Source organism: Canis aureus, chromosome 22 (genome assembly GCF_053574225.1).
Source record: "Canis aureus isolate CA01 chromosome 22, VMU_Caureus_v.1.0, whole genome shotgun sequence".
Classification (NCBI taxonomy): domain Eukaryota; kingdom Metazoa; phylum Chordata; class Mammalia; order Carnivora; family Canidae; genus Canis; species Canis aureus.
In genome coordinates, this window is record NC_135632.1 from 45213415 (window position 1) to 45233333 (window position 19919).

General features: G+C 44.1%; 1 protein-coding gene across 4 annotated transcripts in view; it reads right to left on the reverse strand.

Moving 5' to 3' along the window:
- The window catches only part of ITGA9 (integrin subunit alpha 9), a 353430-nt gene that overhangs the window by 172376 nt on the left and 161135 nt on the right, over positions 1 to 19919 (reverse strand). For all 4 annotated transcript variants that reach the window (XM_077865823.1, XM_077865822.1, XM_077865824.1 and 1 more), the window contains exon 16: positions 10442 to 10591. In XM_077865823.1, the coding sequence (XP_077721949.1) occupies positions 10442 to 10591 (150 nt within the window). The remainder of the gene's footprint in view (positions 1 to 10441; positions 10592 to 19919) is intronic.

A 19919-nucleotide genomic window follows, 5' to 3' on the forward strand; every position in this document is an offset into this window, starting at 1 on the left:
TGGAGAGGCTGCCAGCAAGACCCCTCCCCATGCACCCACAGAGCCTCACTTCAATGGGGCTCCAGGTGTAACCTCAAGCACCAAGTGCCTGGCCTCGGACTTCCTCAATCATCTCAGAGGAGAACAAAGAAGTTGGTGTTCCTTCCCTAGCCAGAGACTGTCCTCTGGAGTCGAGCCCTCATTTGTTTATATACATACTCTATGGGCTCACGGACAAGGTTTTCTATAAGGCAGGACGAAAGAAAGAAAACCCAATGGGCCTGAAGATTTGGGGGCAAAACCACGATTTTTTTCTTACAGAGGGTTGTGGAGGATCGGAACAACTCTTGCCATAAGTTGCAGAGATAAAGCACTAAAGAAGAAAGTGTGCAGGCTGCGCAGGTCACTGCTGGGTACAGCCCAGCCTTTGGGAGATGGGAGTCCCCTCTCCTTTTGGGGTTAACCATGGTGGAGAAGCTAGGAACATAGGGATGTAACCAGACTTCTGGGGTCAGTGAGAAGGCTAAACTACACATGCTTGAAGCTAGATGTCTTTCACACGTGTTTCACTATGACCGTGGTGCCCTTTCTGAAAAGATTACCCAGAAGCTGATGCCAAGGAGCTGATGCTTATAAAAGTGGAGGTAATCTGGTTAGACTAGGGATGGGAGTAGAAACTTCTTCCTCTCACTCCCCTCCTACCCTGCCGGGCCAAAGTGCTTCCCTGAATCCAGGTGCCTAATCTGCCCCTCCTCCCCCAGACTGGATGGTCCATGAAACCTCTCTGGCCCTGGTGTCTGCAGTGACATGCTCTCTCTTCCATCCTCCCGACCACTCAGCTTTGCACTGTTCCCTAGACGTTTTATATATGATAATGAAAATAAACTTTCAGCCTGGCATTTTAAGGCAGCTGGGCACCTCACTGGGGAAACCATTACCTCATGTCCAGGCTGAACAATCAGTGAGTTCTCATGGGCTTGGGCTATATTTCCACACATGCAGGCACTGAGAGGTCTAGGGTCGGGGGACAGATGGTGACGATTTCCAGCACAATGGAGACCCAAAGGCTATGACTTCAACATAATTCAAAATTAACAGTAGAGTAAAACAGCTCACTTTTCACTTGAAAGATGACAGAGTGTTCTCAACACAGGTAATGCCTATTCTTTCACTGAGCATATCTCCTCCAGCTTGTTTTTTGGAAAGGACATTTACACGTGCACAAACGTACGACGGTTGTTAGGTGAATCACTCTAAATCACACACCATGCTCTCCTGTCTGGGAGGAATTCCCAGAGAGTTCATAAAGCACATTTAAAAAAAATTATATAACCTTACTGAATCTGTCAGTGGAGAAATTCTGATACGATGTCCAACCTTTGTGGGAAGCCCTAGCTTTGTGTTCTTTCAGAAGGGCTGTCACCCGAGATAGATTTACTGAGTATCCACTAAGGCAAGGCACTGTGTCAGCTACCAGGGATCAACAGAAAATGAGAAAAAAATTGATCCCTGTCCTCTTGAGCCTCCATTCAAGTGAGGAAGACAGAAAAGCAATTAGACAAATAATAATAGATTGTGACAGGTTTCATGAAGGAATCAAATAGATAAGTCAAGGCATACAGGTGTTGGAGAATGGTTCTTTGAGGAGGTGGTATGTAAGCTGAGACCTGAAGAATAAAGAATTGGCTGTGAGAAAGAGCTTTCTAGAAGAGGTATCAGCATATGCAAAGGGCCTGAGGCCGAAGAGGGTTTGAGTTTGAGAGTGGTTGGCATGCAGTTTGTAGCTAACACCCAATAATCCTGGAGAGGTCAGGGCCCCATTGTGCAGGGTCTGTGGGCCTTAACAAGAGTCTAGATGTTCTTCTAAGGGCAGAGGGAAGCTGGGGGAAAGCTGGGGGTAGGTAGGCATTATAAAGAGAAATGACCTGGTGGCCTGGATTACAATGGTGGCAGGAGAGAGGGAGTATGGCAAGGATTCATGTATCAGTCCAGCTTGTGCTGGAGAGCCAGCTCTTGGGTTCTGGTAGTGTAGATCATCCCCATACCATCCCTCTAGCACAAGGGCATCTCTGGGCCTCACAGGCAAGGACCAGTGCTGAAGATCATGAGAGGTCCATATGAATAACCAGCCAGAGCCCTTAGTGTCACTGCTTCCTACCCAGGGAACTGACACATGGGCCAGCTGAGATCAGACACACGCCCTGCAGAAGGGAATAAGCTTCAGTGGAGCATCTGCTTCCTCTAGTCCCACTTAGACATTCCTGTGGTTTGCCCTATTCTTTCCTCACCACAGTGCTGTGAAGCTGCCTTGTCACCTCCACTCACTGGGGTGGAGACAGAGGCTTCCAGAGGCTAGGTGACTTGCCCTTCCCAGGAAAGGAAGAGCAGAATCTAATGCTGTCTCACCATTTCAATGCTCCTCATGTATTATTTCACAGAATCCCACAATCTCCCCCAGGTAGGCAGAGCAGACAAAGGTACCCCAAGTGACAGGTGATAAGCGGGGCTCTTAGCAGGTAAGTGCCCCATGCCACTGGGTGAGTACATTCTGCTCTGGCCTGGGACCCTGATCTTACTCCAAAGACTGTACTCCTTCTCCAGAGAAGCCAGGGGAAGAAAGAAGCCCTGGAGTTCTCTGGGGTATGGAGCACATTCCTTTTCTACTGCTGCAGTAATAAGTTAGCACAAATTGAGCAGCTTAAAACAAGATAAATTTATCATCTCACAGCTCTGCAGGGCTTGGCTGGTTTCTCTGCTCTGGGTTTCACAAAGCTGAACTCAAGGTGTCAAGGGTTTGGCCCTTCTCTGGAGGCTCTGGAGGAGAATCTGCTTCTAGGCTTACTCAGGCTGTTGGCACAATTCAGCTCCCCGTGGTTGTAGGACTGAGGCCCCAGTTTCCTTGCAGATGCTCACTGGGAGCCTCTCTCAGCCCCTGAAGGTTTCCTATGTTCTTTGTCAAATTGCACCTCTATCATTAAAACCAGCAACAGTCAGTCAAGTCCTTCTCATGCTTCAAATCTCTGACTCCTTCTTTTGCATCTCCCTGACCTTGTTCCTCTGCCTCTAGCTGGAGAAAGATGGGGCCCACCTGGATTATCCAGGCAACTCCCCCTATTTTAGAACCCATGACCTTAATCACTCCTGAAAAGTCTCCTTTGCCATGTAGTTTATTGTATCCACAGGTTCTAGGAATTAGGGTATGGATATGGGGGTCAGGGGCATTCTGTCTACATGGTGGGTGACCTGCAAGTCCAGCCCCAGTCAGGTCTTTGGCAGCCTCCTGAGGAAGCGTGAGAGCAATCAGAGTTTTCAAAGCTCTACTCTGTGTATAGGGTTTGAAGACAAGAGCTTCTGTCATAGCCACTGGTATGCTCACCTGACGGGGAAAGACAAGGGCTCCTCAGGTGATAAGTTCAGTGCCAGCCTTCCTTCTTTCCCAGCACACAGGCCAAATGAGGCTTTGCAGGATTCTTTCATTCGCTCTATACTGTTTCAACAGCTGAGACCAAGTAGGAACTAACGATAAGTCAACTCTCTGGGTCTTTCACACTGAACCTCTGAGAGAACTCACGTGGCAAGGCCTTCCTGGCACTGCTGTGAGAGCTCCCAAGGGCCTCACCAGACCCAGACAGACCAGTCTCCCCAAGGCACGTCTCTGACCTCCTTGTACTCAAAAAGATGTAATGGTTTCCTGTCCCCAAGAGAATCAAGTCCAGCTCCATGGCTGGTGAACAAGGTCCTAGTCTTCATGGCCCCTCCCCCTCTCCTGACACCAGACATTCAGCCACATGGAAGACCATTAGGTTCCATCAGTCCTTCCTCCTCGGTTAGCCTGTCAAACCCCTCTAACCCCAGGTGTCCAAATCCTACTTTGTCCTTGACTCCAGCCCATTCTCCCCTTTCTCCACAGAATACCTTCTCCTCGGTTGGAAGTGGAACACACACACACTAATCCGAATCTCACTATCTTCTCTGTACACATTATTCCTGTACTGTAAGCCTATTGAAAGCAAGCAATGTTTTATCTTTTTATCAAGGGCTTACATGGAGTAGGCACTCAATGACTGGATTGCTTTTGGATTTATTACAGTCCTTTTAAATACTCTTCTGGCTAAGGGATAAAAGTTGCCTTTTCTTGTTGTTGTTGCCTATTTTTGTACTGAATATCTCCTGAGGAGAGGCAGGTCTCTACTCTGCTTACATTTTTAAGAAGTGTGTGCTCATCAGGCTGAGAATCCTGCAGAGTGCCTAGGATCTCAGGTGGTTCTCAGCACTGGTGGCAACTGCACTCTGCACTCACGCAGCCTAGCACTTATCCTATGGCCCACATTCTACCAATACTGTTCTTTACCCAGCAGAGGGGAGGCTTGGCCTCCTACCTGTCCCACTTGCTGCAAAGAACTGCAGATCCCTCAGGATGCCTGTACACACATGCTCTAGTCCTTGCCTCCATGTTATACACACTGTGCAGCTATTCCACCTGAACACAACTACCCATGAGGGCAGGCCACAACTCCAATGGATCACCAGAACTTGGTTCATCCCACTGCACAATCCTGTGTACCAACATGGGCTGGGTGCCTTTTAGTTGAAGAGACTACAGTATATAAATACTAATGTTATCTGGCAATGTGACTTGAAGAGTTCCAATGAGGTTATTTCTTCCTATGAAAGAGGTTAGATGCTCCTTGGGGAATGGTCATAAATACATGGGCTGAAATTTAGCTCAGTGTAATGGAGTGGGCTTAGCTCTCAGAATCTTTCTCCTCAAATTTAGCTAACATCTGGAAGACACATGGAGTATGATCATTAAATTAGCGCCTCCCCCCACCTAATCAGGAAAAGGAGAAAAGCAAGGATCACTTTTCCCAGAATATTTTTGAGACTCCTAGACAATCTTCCCAATCTAAGAACAATATTTTTCTTTCATTTTAATTTCAATCAAAGAATCACATGGTTAAAAAAAAAATAATGACCCCCTGCCACACATCTCTTTATACTGAGTCCTGCTCTCCAGGAGCAACCACTATTACCCATGTCCACATATGTTTCTTTTGATGATTAATCAAATTTTGACATCTTATGGAATTTCTGCCACAAGGTACAAGAATTTCCCTCTCCTCCACCTTCCTAATTCTGACGGGCAAATCATTAGTCTTAGCTTCTCTCCTGCAGCAGTTCTCAAACATCAGCTGCATGAGAATCACCTGGTCAGCTTGTTAAAAGACAGACTGTTGGGGCCTACTCCATGAATTTTTGATTCAGTGGGTCTGGGTGGGGCCCAAGAATTTTCATTTCTTACAAGATCCCAAAAGGGGCTGACATGGCTGGTTCAGCAACCACAACTTAAGATGTAGTACTCCACTGAAGACCTCTGCAATTTTAAGTAGTAAATAGCTATTTCTTGTTTCACCAAGTTTTACAATATATTTTGACTCAACAATTTAAAAGATATTAAGACAATTTTGGTTGTCCTATTTTTACCTCTATATTTAGTCAAATTTAATGATATTTGCATTTTATTCCATAACTGAAAACAAATAAATAATTCTAATGTTATTATGGCTACATGATTATTGATCACAGAACCAAAACAAGTATCACGATTACAAATCCTCTTCTATAGGTGAAAACTCCTAGAACACTCAACTTCCACTTAAGGGAGAATATTTCTAGTATCAAAGTCTTCTCTTCCCTATACTCTTTTACTTGCTTAAAATCACATGATATTTTGTTTTATGTTTGTTTAAACCATGATAATTGACCATATTTCTATTTTTCTAAGAATTTTTGATTGCCTTTATTTTTTTGTTAGAGAAGAAATATATTTCATCTACACTGTATCCTAAAGTTTTGCTACTTTCTGTTTTTCTGCCTATTGCTGGCTTCAGTCCTCCTGAAGTCCATTGATCCCCTTTTCTAAATTGGTTAATTATTTTTTTAAAATTTGCTATTACCCTTTTGTGTTGTTGGAGTGCATTTCAAGTTATTCCCTTAAAAGAGTTCCTAGAGAGGTAAACCATGTGATCCTTGCTTGTCTGAAAAATGATTGTATTTTGACCTCATACTTGAGTGTTAAGCTAAGTATAAAATTCTAGTTTCAAATCACCTTCTCTCAGAACTCTGAAGTCTTTATTTCACCATATTCTGGCTTCTAATATTGCTAATCAGGAGTCTGATGGTTTACTTAGTATGACTCTAATTTTGTTGTAAGCTGACATATATCCCTCACTACCACCATCCATCCTGTATTCTCTGTCCTGGAAGCATTTAGAATTTTCCTTAAATGTTAGAAGCAGAGACACTGCAAAATGATGAATCTAGGACATTTTTGGTTTCTCCTGCTTGTAGTTGGTAAATTAAAAAATAATGTTACCCTTTACCTCTGGGAAATTTTTTCTATTGTCTTTCATAACTTTTTAAATTTTCTCTGTTTACTTTTTCTGGTATTCCTATTACTTGAATATAGGACCTTGTAAATTGATTTTTAGTTGTCTTTTCTATTTGTCTTTTAACTCTGATTATTTGAGGATTTCTTACCATCATCTTCTTATCCTATTAAATTTTTGTCTCTGCAGCCATATCGCTAATTTTTAAGAACCCTTTTCTTGGGGCACCTGGGTAGCTCAGTTGGTTAAGCATCTGCCTTCAGCTCAGGTCATCCTGGCATCCTGGGACTGAGCCATGCATCGGGCTCCCTGCTTCCTCTGTTCCTCACCCCACTCATACTCTCTTGTTCTCTCTTTGAAATAAATAAATAAAATATTTAAAAGAACTTTCTTTTTTCCTGTTACTTCCCTGCAAAAAGAAATAGAATTCAAACCATTTCCTAATGGACAGAATGCATTCTTAAATCTCCTATGTTTATTATGTACAGTTTAAGGTAGTTTTTAAATGTATATAATGTCTTCTATTCCCTGAATAATTTATTTTCTTATAAGTCAGTTATTCTGTTGTTTATTTTGTTTCTTTCTCAATGTACCACATTGCCCCTTCATTCTCAGGTTTTACTGGCTGTCCATTTGTATTTAAGGCAAAAGGGCTGATCAGAAAATCTGTGGATGTGTCTGGGTGAACAGTAAGAAGGGCAACTAGCACTTACACTGGAGTCTCTAAATGCCAAGAGGTAATAAGGTTTTCCTTTGGGGAACCAGCCAACTCACACCTCAACTAGTTTATTCAATTCTTTACAGAAGAAAAATGCCTGGTTGCCTGCTATTCTGCATGCCCAAAGTATTGGGACAAGGACAGAGGTGAAACGTCAACTCTTCCACTTACCAAATTTCACTTAATATCTCCCTCCCCTATTTCAGTTCCACCTGTCACTCTTTCACCCCTCTGTAACCACTGGCCTGGCCATGACTGTAGCCTTTCTGGATCCCTGGATAGATGGGCACCCAGGCCCTCTATGCGTAGTTCAAGGTTCACCCACCAACACTCTTCCATCTTCTTCAGTCACTCCAGAAAATTACCAGACTCTCTCACTGATTGATGTTCCTTCTCCCACACAGTCTCTATTAACTCATTTATAATTACTGTAATAGGGTCTCAGGAAGCATAAACATATGTGCTTGGTTGATCCAGAAGTGACCAAAAAGGGCATTTTCATATTCATCTGTCCCTGCATCTTTGGCTTTGATTAGGCTGATTCATTGAGACCCCAGCCTACTCCAAGTGTCAATAACAGTAGGACCTACCAGTCACCTTCCAGGGTACTTGTGTTTTGAAAGAAGTTCATGTTTGAAATAAAAAGAAGGACCTAAAAAATCAGTATTTGCCAGTAGGTTGTGTGTATATGTGTGGCAGGTCCTGGGAGCCCTGCCTACACCCATGCACAACTGCTGCCCATCCCCCAGCTGATGTGTAGGTAGCTAACAGCTCACATCTGTGTCCTTCCACAGAGAACTGTGAAAAGCTGAAGGGAATCTCCTTCAAGGAGACCCACACTCCCCTTCTACACTGGACAGCCAGCCAATGGTTGACTAACACAGGATACAAAAGCCCTCTTGCCTCAAGAAGACAACTTCTTGGTATAATTTATCCTCCTGAGTTCCCCAGCTCAGCTAAGCTAGCTGATGCCACATCCTTACTCAGTCCCGTCCACTTCCCTTACTTCCTTGTTTCTTCCAGTTGCTCCCAAGTCCCTGCCTCAGGCTCTGCTTCTAGGGAACCTGACCCAAGACCATGTGGGAAATACTTTGGTAGAGAACTGGGATGCCTTGGTAAAAATCTCACCACTTAATGAACATCTGGATGCATATCACAAACCTCAAACACTTCTCTGTGTCTCTGTGGTTTTGTTCGCAACTCTAATCTGCAAGGCACGGCTCACTGACGTGCTAATTTTCCCCTACGCTCAGTGCAGTCAGCAGGTGGGTGGGGCCGGTGAGTGGTTCCACAACTTTGCTCCCACCCTGCATAGGTTCGTTTGGCCAAAAAGCAGTTTTGCCTGACCGTCCCCTCACCATAGTCTTGGAGCTGTGGTGATCTTGGGTGTTGAGGAAAGATTGAAAACAGATTTGGGACTAACAGATTCTTTTCATATTTCCTGGATAGTAGTGGTGCTGCACATTTCACAGATGGCTCAGGGCAGACAAGCAGCACTGCCGCACAGAGTCAGCTCATGGGCTCACTCCAGCCCACTCCTACTTGGAGGGCCTGTCCCTGACATTGTTCTGAAGCTCTTCTATACAGCAGCACATCCTAGAATCTGATAAGCATCAGACAGGATGGGTGGCCCACCAGCACTCATCATGTTCTAGGCTCCAGGGATGCTTGGGTTGGGAATTTCTAACTCAACCACCAATTCTACAAGATGATGTTCTCACTTCTTCACCTCCCTCAATCCCTCACCAATAAAACATTTAGTGAGCACCTCCTATGTGATCTAAGCTCTGGAACTGGTCTGGGAACAGGTGTCAAGATCAGGAGCCAAGTAACCAGTTCATGACCTCAAAGGGACATTAAGGAAGGCACGTGATGGAATGAGCACTGGGTATTAAATAGGACTGATAGATCACTTACTTCTACCTCCAAAACCAATACCTCCAAAACCAATGTTAATTAGTTGAATTTGAATTAAAAAAAAAAAAAAGAGCCAGGTTAAATTCAGGTTCTGTCTGACCTCAGATTCTCTGTGCTTAGGTCATAACCATTACTTGTAGTGCATCTCCATTCTACACCGTAATAAACTGGGACTGTAGAGGGGGTAAAAAAAAAAAAGGATGTATTAAAAAGAAAGTATCATTCCCCAGGTTACTTTTTTTTCCAATTTTAAATCCAGTATAGTTAATATGCAGTGTTATATTCGGGTCAATATTTGTTAATATAATAGCTGTAGTAACCCAGAAGCCCTAAAATCTCAATGTCCTAAATTAAGAGAAATTTAAGTTCTCTCTCAGTCAAATTCCAATTAGGGATTAACAAATGGTCTGCCTTTTGGTAACTCGGATCCTTGACTTTCTTCCATCTTGTGGTCTGCCATCTTCTGGAGCCTTTGAGTCCTTGGCTTCCAGTGGCAAAAGAAGATGATGCAGGTTTTGGTTTTGGTTTTGGTTTTGGTTTTCAAATAACATGCTTTATTGGATCAATTTAAACGCTACAACAAGAAGAAAGAGAATGAGGTAGATAACCAGAGTGAAGAGATGTATACTGAATGTACGATGCAGTGATTCATGGTTCTAGCTAGTAAACAGTGTTCATCAGGATGAGTGTGTTCTTTATCTTCTTCACCTATTTCACACACTACATAGTAACTAAAAAGGGGAAAAGATACTTTTACAAAGGAGGGTTCTGGTAGACACCACTTTAGCTAAGTAATCTATCTTAATTATAATGAATAATGGGTCAAACTGATACTGCCTTCTGAAGTGATAAAGTGGAAGGATACAGCATCATCTGTGTAAATAATTTGTGAAAATGTTTAGCCTGAAACTAACTGGGGGAAACAACCAGGCAATTCCAGATTATGGGACAGTCTACAGGACAATTTGCTGATAATCTTCAAAATAATGATATAATAATATTATTAAAATTTTTATCATTATATATTAATGATGGTGAATTACTATGTTATACATTATAATATGTTAGTGATAGGTGAATTATTATATATTATATTATATTATATTATATTATATTATATTATGGTAGGTGAATCTAGGTGAAGGGTATATGTCCATTGTGCTATTTCTTCAACTTTTTGTAGGTTTAACATTTTCAAGATAAAAACTTCAGAAACTTAAAAAAGATAAGTTTATAACCACTTGAGAAGAGACTCCAGGTGTTTAAATCATGTCGTTGTTAGACGACCCCCCAAACCACATATTTTATCATTTTGCAGATCAGGAAAGGGAGGTGCGGTGGGGGGGGTGCCTGTGCCCCCTTCCGCCAGGCAGGGCCGCAGCCTCTGCCACAGGCACCTGCCACCCTGGGTCCCGGTCGTGAGCATCAAGGTTCTGACCTGATTCTGTTGGGCAATCTTCTGTCCCTTTTTCCAGCGGAGCACTGGTGTCAGGGCTGGCAGTTCTCTCTCCTCCTCCCCAGTCACATGCTCACCCAGGCTGTAGGCGGCTTCAAACACGATGGGGCTGATGACGTCCTGCACTCTCCGCTGAAACAATAAACAAGCAGTCACATTAATTGCTAATACTGGCCGACACGTGCAGAGCATTTCACAGTTTATAAAGACCTTCCACATGGATTGCCTCATATGATCCTCACAACCACCCTTGTGAGGTAAGATTTTATTGCTCTCATATTTCAGATGAGGTAACTGAGGTGGAGCGCAGGGAACGTCTTGTCTAAGGTCACCTTGGTAATGAGTGGGGGCTTCCCCACTCTACCTTGCGTGATGCTCAATCATCTTCTCTTTAGCATATGGAACACATTACCTTACTCGTCTTCCAAATATTCTTCTCAGCCAGCTGACGGGTAGGAGAGCATCTGCACTCACGCTGGAAGCTAACCCTCTGCATTCATAGTGTTTGGATGACCACGGGTCTTTTGTACAGAGATAAATATGGCTTTTGTGCCAGGACAGGAGATCCCAGGACACTGAGGAGACTCTTGTCTTCCCAGGGTTAGGTATCGGTGGCCTTATGTTCTTTCCTCTGACACCAAAGGGCTTTGAGACCCAAAGGAATGAGAGGTTGATAGTCACAACAGGAATGGAGAGGGAAGGAAGGAAGAGAGCAAACAGACAATGAACACCTGCAAGATGCCAGGTACTGTGCCAGGTGTTCTCACCAGAAGAGCAACATGCCCAAGCCCTGTGAATTAGGACTTCCTACCCTCCATCATCCAGAAAAGATCAAGGAAAATGCAAGGATACACTCCCCAGGGCACAAGGCTGAAAAGGATTTGAGTCACATCTGTTCAACCCTGGAGCTCTTGGCCTTCTGGCACAAGGTGTCACCATCTCTTGGGGACTCTGGGTCCCCCAGTCTCACGGTCTCTGGTTAGAGGCAGGGTACAGGGTAGGTAGTTCCACGTTAGGGCCAGCATGCCCTGTGAGACGTGGGCTTCCAAGTGGAGCGGGGCAAATCTGAGGAGTGGCGCCAATAAGCCACATCCCCACTACTCTCTATCTGTCACGGGCAGGGAACCAGCAGAGAAGCAGTGGCCCTGTCAGGGACTGATAGAAGCTGGGCAGGAGGGCAGAAGCCGACCATGGGGCCATGAGCAGAGCCAAGGACTTCACACCACTCTCTGTGCGAAGTCTGGTGGAATTTCAAACAGATTAGAGCTGAGTTCAAAATAATAGAAAGTTCTAAAGTTCCCAAGAAGTGCACAGCGAGGAACTGGCTCCAGCCCCTCCCTGACACCCAGAGCCCCCTTCCAGAGGCAGACACACCTGTCATTTTTGGATATGGGTCCAATCTAAGTGTATGCAGGCCAATCGCAGTTCATGGCATACTGCAGTTTATTTTCTTCACATAGCATGTATCCTGGAGGTGGTTCAGTCAATACACAGAACCCCAGCACCTTCTGGATAAACTGCTTCCAGAAAATTCTCTTGACCTTCAGATTTGAGGGACAGGTCTTTAATACCTATGTCCTCTCTGGGAGTAAAACCTATACCTGGGAAACAGATCTCCTCTGCCTTGCTGACTTTGCTAAGCAGAATTTAAAGACTGTTGGGGGTGTAAAGAACAATGAGAGTGCAATCTTCATGGTTTTACAAATAAATGCCTCAGTGGTTTTGTTGTTGTTGTTGTTGTTTTAAGGTTGCCTATCTTATGGCTTTTCCTTTAAATCCTTTGTGTTGAAGTAGGTCAGTTACTATGTTTTTATTCTTGGGGGAAAGGTTGAATCTGGGAGTGGGGGAGAGAGAAGTGACCTATCATTTCCCAGCTACCAAATGCATGTATTCCAGAGACTCGGCCAAGATGTTACTTTATCTAATCCACATTCCACCTGACCTGGTAGACTATTGCTCCCATTTTGTAGATGAGGCAACAAGAGGTTCAGGAGCTCACATAAATTGCATTTCACCCCAAAGCTAATAATAAGTGGCAGAACCAGACTCATTCTTAGAACCAGAAGCAAAACTCCTTTCCCTGAAGTCCATAAAAAACTATTTAAAGGCTATCCCAACTGCTTTCAGTTCTGACATCACCCTCAAACATCACCTGTTAACTTAAGAGGACAAGGGGCAGGAGTGAGGGCTGTTTCTCATACAAGTAGGAATAGGAGTTACTGACAGCCAGGAAACTGGGTCTGTGGGTGAGCACTGTTCCTAAACATGTGGCCATCAAGCCAGACTCACCAAGGAGGGAAGCCTTACTGGGGTCTCTTATTTGGAATGAGTAATGAAGTCAGACACATAGGCATGCAGATGCTGTGCTGTGGCACTGATGGCAAGAACCTATTTTAATGAAGAAGTTTTTAAAAAAAACAGCCTTTAGTACATGTCCTGGTGGCTCTGGGCAGAAGGGAACAAAAACACACTGAGCCATGGGCGAGGGCAGGGGCAGGGGCAGCATTTTTTTTTTTTTTTTTGAAATTTAGAAACAAATTTTATTTAAGATCTGAAATACAATTCCTAAAATATCAACTTCTCCAGAAAACCATGGCTACACAATAATGCATTGCTTCTGTCATGTTAGACCATGCATTAGACTCAAATACAAAAACCATGAAACAAATCACCATCCTTCAACAATTTGAGCAAAAATAGAATGCCTAAGGAACAACATAGATGGGCTTGCAGAGGATGAGCTGTTTCACTTCAAGCACCATAAAAAAAAAAAAAAAGCACAAATGCACGGGTTTTCAGGTATATACATTAAGTTGAACCTTTGGCACTAGGAATCAGGGCATTTTGTCACGTAGCATTAACACATATTAGAAAATTGTGTAGTCAAAGGGATAGAACCACCAGCATTTAAGCAATGTCGTCAACTAGGCAATAAAATGTTCTACTGAATGTTTCTTCTTCATCTAATTACTGCGTACACTGGTAGCAACTTTGCAATGAGAAAAGGGGCTTGTACTCCTTTCATTTTCTGTTTAAAAACAGAACAGAAAAAAAAAAACAACAAAAAAAAAAAACAAAAAAAAAACAGAACAGAAAACAAACCGAAACATAAGCCCTGTTATACATTAACAATAATTAACAATCATTAATGATACAAGAAAAAGACTAAGAATGAAAAGAATGTTTACAGATACCAGACATAACAGTGGGTGGTCACTAGACCCTCACAGGGCTCTGCGGTGGTACTCAGCTGAAGCCACTTTGTAATCACTGGCAGTAAACAGAGATGCAGCACTCTTTGCCAGATATTTTAGGAAATCATGCAAATAGCCCAACAATAATGCAAGGCTCTTCTCATCAAGGGGTGTATATGCCAACATTGCTCCAATTCTTACAAATAATCTCAGTAGGTGTGGGGCTCCATAAACCTGGGACATTGGCGCATCAGGGTGAACCAAGAATATTTCAAAGTGATGTTGGGCACTCAGCTGCTCTACAAATTTGAGAGGCCCCAGTATACTGAAATTCTCAGGGGCAGCATTTTGAAAGGTGCCAACACCCCCAAGAGGACATCCCCCCTCCCACACTCTGTTTATTTTATCTGAGCTGTGAAGGAAAAGTGGCAGCAACGTTTAGTGGTTTCCTTTTCATTTCTGCAAGCCTCCCTCGGATCAGCACTGCAATTAGTGGAGGAACTCCTTAGGATAGAGGAGGCTTACCATGTTGGCAAAGGCTGTCATCACTGAAATTTCACTGCTTAAAAAAAAAAAAAAATCACCATTGCAAACTGAAGCTTCTATAGTACAGCACTTACTCAACAGACCAAAAGGCAAGAATCTACCTTTTCGCACTAAAAATCTACCAGGAGTCTCTTGATTCTGAAAGTGGAAGGAGCCCCATGGAAAACGCTGCCCAGGCTGGTGGCAGACTTGGTAGTGACTGAGGTTTAACAGGAAACTTACCATATGCTCAATTTGAAACTTACTGGGTGCTTAACTTTGTGCCAGGCCATGTGCAGGCTCTAAAAGAAACAGAGAAGAAAGACCCTGGGGGAAAGAGGTAAGCAGTGACAATCCAGTGCAACATGCACAGAACAGAAGAGGCTTCAGGGAATTCAAATGAGGGACATCTGATTTGGACAGAGGCTTGGAAGGCCTTGTCTGTGGCAGAGATAGCACAAGGAGCTTGGGAACCCCAAAGAGGCCAGCCCCATGTGCCTGGAGAAGTCCAAGAAGGCTTCTTGGATGAGGTAACATCAAGTAGAGGCCTGAAAGACAAGTGGGAGTTATCCAGTCCAAAAAGAGTGCACAGGGAGAGACTTACCAGGTGGAGGGCTTATGGAGAGGAATGAAAACTTATTCCTTCAGGAAACTGAAAATGGCTCAGTGTAGCAGGAGGGCAGGTTTCTGGGGGCAGGAGTGGGGCATAGCCTGGGATAGATGGTGAAGGACAGTGTGGGGCAGAGATGGGAGAGGGATTGAGGCATGTTACACAGGTAGAATCAGCAGGACTAGGTGTGGGAGGGAGAGCTGAGCCAGAGCCCAGTGCTTGGTGACAAGGAGGGAATGTAGGAGGAAGAGGTTTGGGGAATAGCGGACAAATTCCATTTTACCATGTTGGGCCTAGACATTGTGAGATATCCCTCTGGAAGGCCTCCCAGAGGAGGTGCCCCGGGTTCAGCTATAAGACAGAAGGACATCGGCCAGAGAACAGGCAGGAAGCAGGCTGGCCCAGCAGGATGGAGAGGACATGGGGTGTCCAATGGATTGCATGTGATTCCCAAAGTGGGGAAGTAGGGCTCACGGGGAGGAGTAGGGAGAGAAGAGGCTGCAGCAGAGAACGGATCTCAGAATTCTCACAGGTTGTGCTGACTTCATCCTGTAAGCTGGGACCAATTGCAAGAAGGGTAAAGTGATGATAGAGGCTATGTTAGAGAAGAATCCCTCTGGTTTCTTACACTGATAGGTAAGATGGGAGGCAGGGAGGCCAGTAAGAGGCTGGAGGAAGCTGTATTCTAGAAAGATCCCTCTAGTTGTAGAATGGAAGTAGACTGATGGGGATAGGCCTGGGGACAAGCAGGATAGGAGGAGGCCGCCATAGGGCTTCAGAGGGAAGATTGTGAAGGTCTTTGCCAGGACACAGCAGTGGTGATGGAGCAAAGGGGAGGGATAGGAGGGTAACTCAGGAGGAAAAGGTGGTAGGACCTGGGGACTGGCTATGAGGATGACCTCTCTTCCATCAAGAGTTATGGAGGATGCCCTAGCATTCAGCTTGCATGAGTGAGTGTATGGACACATGCCACTCAACATAGTGGTACCAGAAGGACAGATGTGCAGAGAGCTTGGGTGTAGACATACTGAGCTTTGTTACACCGCAGAAACCCCCTTCCTGTCTCCAGACTAACTCTGTAAGGAATCTCCCTGACTAGATCAATTTGGCCCTAAAACTCAGCACCTCCTTTTCTCATCTACAAAACCATTTCCCTGCCCCAGTGTCCAGCGTCAGCCTTCCCTGGTAGGGTTCATACAGACCCACCATGGGTCCTCTGCTTATACCACGAGCCCATTCAACCATCTTCCCTGGGATGGGCTTTGCCCTCCTTTGGACGACAACCTTTCATCCTTCCTTGGCTCACTTCACATGCAAAGACATTATCTTGGGGTCCCTAGAGAGGGCTATGGGGCCTTGCAAGGTCTGTTAGCAAGAGGGAGTGAGGGCCACAGAACAACATGCCTTCCTATGGACTCCCATTCCTTATGGAAAGTCCTTCAAGGCTTTTCCTTCTAACTGATTACTTCACTCTAAAAATGAAATAGAAGTAACTCAGATGGAAAATCCTGCAGGGGAAGGCCATGGAAGCAGGTGCCACCTACCACCAGGGTTGCTACTGGAGAAGAGGTTGCTCTGCCCCATTATCCTGGGGTGTCTAGTTGTCTGGGGGTCCAAAGTCTTTGTCTCCTTTATTTGTGGAATCACAGAATTTCACCGGTGAGTATAATGAGTATCAAATCACAGGAACCCACATACCTGCCCGAAAGAGGGCATGAGTTACTAGGTGGGGGAAACCCTTACCCCCAAGTGATTCAAGTCCAGCCTTTGCTCCAAGACCCAAAGCAAGCAGTTCCTGAGCACCTGTGCACCCAGACCTGACTTGTGAATTAGAAACCTATTTCTCAGCTGCTTTTCTCCCAAGAAACAGTTTTCATCTTTCTTAGCTAACTAGCAGCTGCAGGGGTCAACTAAATGAAAACAGGAAGGGCTGGCCTCACTTTAAATGTGCAAATAACCTAGAAGGTCAGCAAATAAGCCTCTAGCATTAAGCCAGATAATTGGTTTCGGAAAAACCCTCTAAGTGTTTTTTAAAGAGGCCTTGGTATTTTTTCTTTTTCCAAACAGGAGATTTTTTTGTCCCTTCCCCAGATCCTTTCTGCCTATTTCTCCCTACAATGGGCTCTACTTCTGTCCATGACTGTCCTGCAGGCATGCCCACGAATAGAGAAACCCTGAAAGTGGAATGCTTTTTCCTTTATCTATCTAATCAGAAGGATTACAATGGCAGTTCAATGGTTCAGGCAGTTCAAAATATTCAGAAGCTTGAAAATTCTTTGAAAAGCAAGGTGAGGCTTTTACATTTCTAGTAATAACACAGTACACTGTAGAGCCACCCTCAACACAGATAAGAGCAGGGCTGGACACTGCTCCTCCCCCCACCAGACACACATACACACACCTGTTTAAAGGTATTAGAAAACTACGGAGAGGCTGGACTTCAGAGTCTAGGGTCTCAAGGGGAAGGAAAGGACAATGAGCAGACCCCAATATGTGGCAGCCAGGTGTGGATTTGGAAGCAGCAAAAATGGGAAGCAAAGAAACTGAATGTGAAGTGGTGGCTCAGAGGCCCAGTTTCTGAGCTGAGTTTCTGGTACTCTTATGAGTCTGTGAAGATAAAACAGAGCTAAGGGCTATTAAGGTGGCCTGGACTTGAGAACTAGGATCCCAAAGAGAAGAGAAGCATCTAGAGGCTGATATTCAACATCATATTTCCTCCCAGGTACTTGCTGATTCCATTAGCACTCTAGGGCTATGAGATGCAGAAACCCAGCAGAAGAGAGTGGTCAAGACCAGAGAAGGTCTACTGAAGAGCACACTGGACACAGCAGAAGACCAGTGATCCAGAAGGTAAGGCAACAGAAAATATCCGGCTTCGAGCATGGAGATGAAAAAAGATGGAATGTTCAGACACATAAGAGGCCGCAAGTGAAGGGAAAATATATTTCTAACGATATAATACTCTTGATAAATATACAAAAAATCAAGCACCATGACTAGCACCATGTAGGTGAGCAATAAATAGTGCCTATTACTTTTATCATAATTTTTAAATGGCAACTTTGAATGTCTGTAAAAAAAAAAAAAACGCCCTGCCCTATTACAAAATGGATTCTTATTATGAACTCCACATGTAGCAAGAAACGATTTCTCATTTTATGAGAGAATAAACTAGGCCAAGTGTGATTTCATTTAGAGTCCTATAAATTTAAAAAAATAAATGAAAATTTAAATTAAAGCGGAGGGAAAAATTCCTGGAAATAATTTTAAGCAAAATCTTCCGAAAAGCACAAATGACTTATAAGAGTCTTACAAGAGGAGATTTACCCCGGGAAGAGAGAAAGCTTTATCTTTGGACGAGTTCAGTTATAAACACTGACTAGACAGGGCTCTGAGGCTCAGCTGAATTCAAAGAACTCCAGTAATGCTGTCATGAGAGGTGGAAATAAGTGGTGAGCAACTCAGAACGTCTTGTTTCTGAAAGTTTCTCAGTGAGATTAGAAATTTTAATTATGACAACAGATTCCTTTATACATAATATCTTATGGAAATAGGTATCATCATTAGTCTGGTATGTATTATTTTCTGGCTAGCATCCATGCTCAGGAAGCCATCAATGACTCTTCAGCTGACACATTTGCATACATTATGCATGAAAATCACAAACCCACTGAAGCTTTTTCCCCTTTAAAGATAAAACAACCTCTAGCTAGATATCCGGAAAATGGTTTGCTGTTGTGTTTCAGAGTTTCTGTATGTGTGCGTGCGTGTGTGTGTGTGTGTGTGTGTGAGAGAGAGAGAGAGAGAGAGAGAGAGGCATGGTGGGGGAGAGTGTTGTTTATTTAGCTGTTATGTATGTTGATATGTTTTCTGGTTTTTGTTTTGTTTCTTTTTCTCTGCATGCATCCATTCCAAAATATGCCGATGGGGGATTAGGACTTTTGACTGTTTAGAAACAATCTTCTAAGAACATGTCACATCTTTGTGTAACACTCTTTGCAAAGAGACATGTTAATTACATCACAGATAATTACACACATCATTTGTTGGCTAAAAGACACCAGACAAAATTGGCCCAGCATGGAGATTATCCAGTCAGCATGTCCCCTAGGGAGAACCAAATTTTGACTTCTAATCTACTGCGCTGCCCTTCTTCTCTTCATTCTCTCTTCTCATCTCCTATCCCCAAGCCCCCACAGTGGCTTAGAAAAATACTTGTAGTTGAATAAGAAACTAACACAAAAGAAAATGCTAAAAACATAACCCAAGAAAGAAAAATGAGCAGAGTTGGCATAGGTAGCTTTTCCTCTCCACCACCCTTTTCCCACATCATCTCAGCCATCAGTTCTGTATCTGCATGGTGTGTCAGCCTTCAGTCCTCACGTCAGGGCAGATGCTCTAGGACCGCCAGAGTTAAAAGTGGCCTTTGTGCTGAAACTCAGCAGTCTCTGGCTGTTAAGTGAAGGAGACATGGGGATGAGAGGCGGGGACCTACTTGGCTCAGCAGGCAGTTGAAAACCCTGAGATATCAGTCTCCTCTCCCTGCATCTTGTGAGGACAGGGATACAATTGAGCATCTGCTCAGGTCCCACCTCTGACCTTTGCTCCCACTCATGCTGTTCCCATGCCTGGAATGCTCTTCTTCCCACAAGATGGGACTTTACCCTTTGAGACTCAGCTCGAAGCTGCTCCTTCTATGAAACTTTCTTTGAGGACACCAACCCTCCAGTCATGGCCCACCCTGCAACTAGAACCCCAGGGTCCTCATTACCCAATCTGGCACTTGATTATTTTGTCTTCTATTCCTCTCTTTCCTTAATTTTAAGGATTTCTCCTTACCTCCCATTTAAAGTTTCTGAAGCTGGGATGCATCTTAGCATTGAATAATACATTTATCAGGAGAATGTTTCCCCTCCTCAACTCCTGCCTGAAAAGCTGTCATTACATTGTTGAAATGTAGGAAGGGAGGAAATATAGTACCAGTTCTGGGGGTGAGTTAACTCATGGCTGGGTAGTGTTGCTGTGAGAATCGGATGTCAGCTCTACCTTGAGGTCATAGTCTCTCAGACAAGACCAAGCATGCCCTTGTCCAACAAGGTAGGATGTGGCAGCAGTAGGCAGGACATGGCTC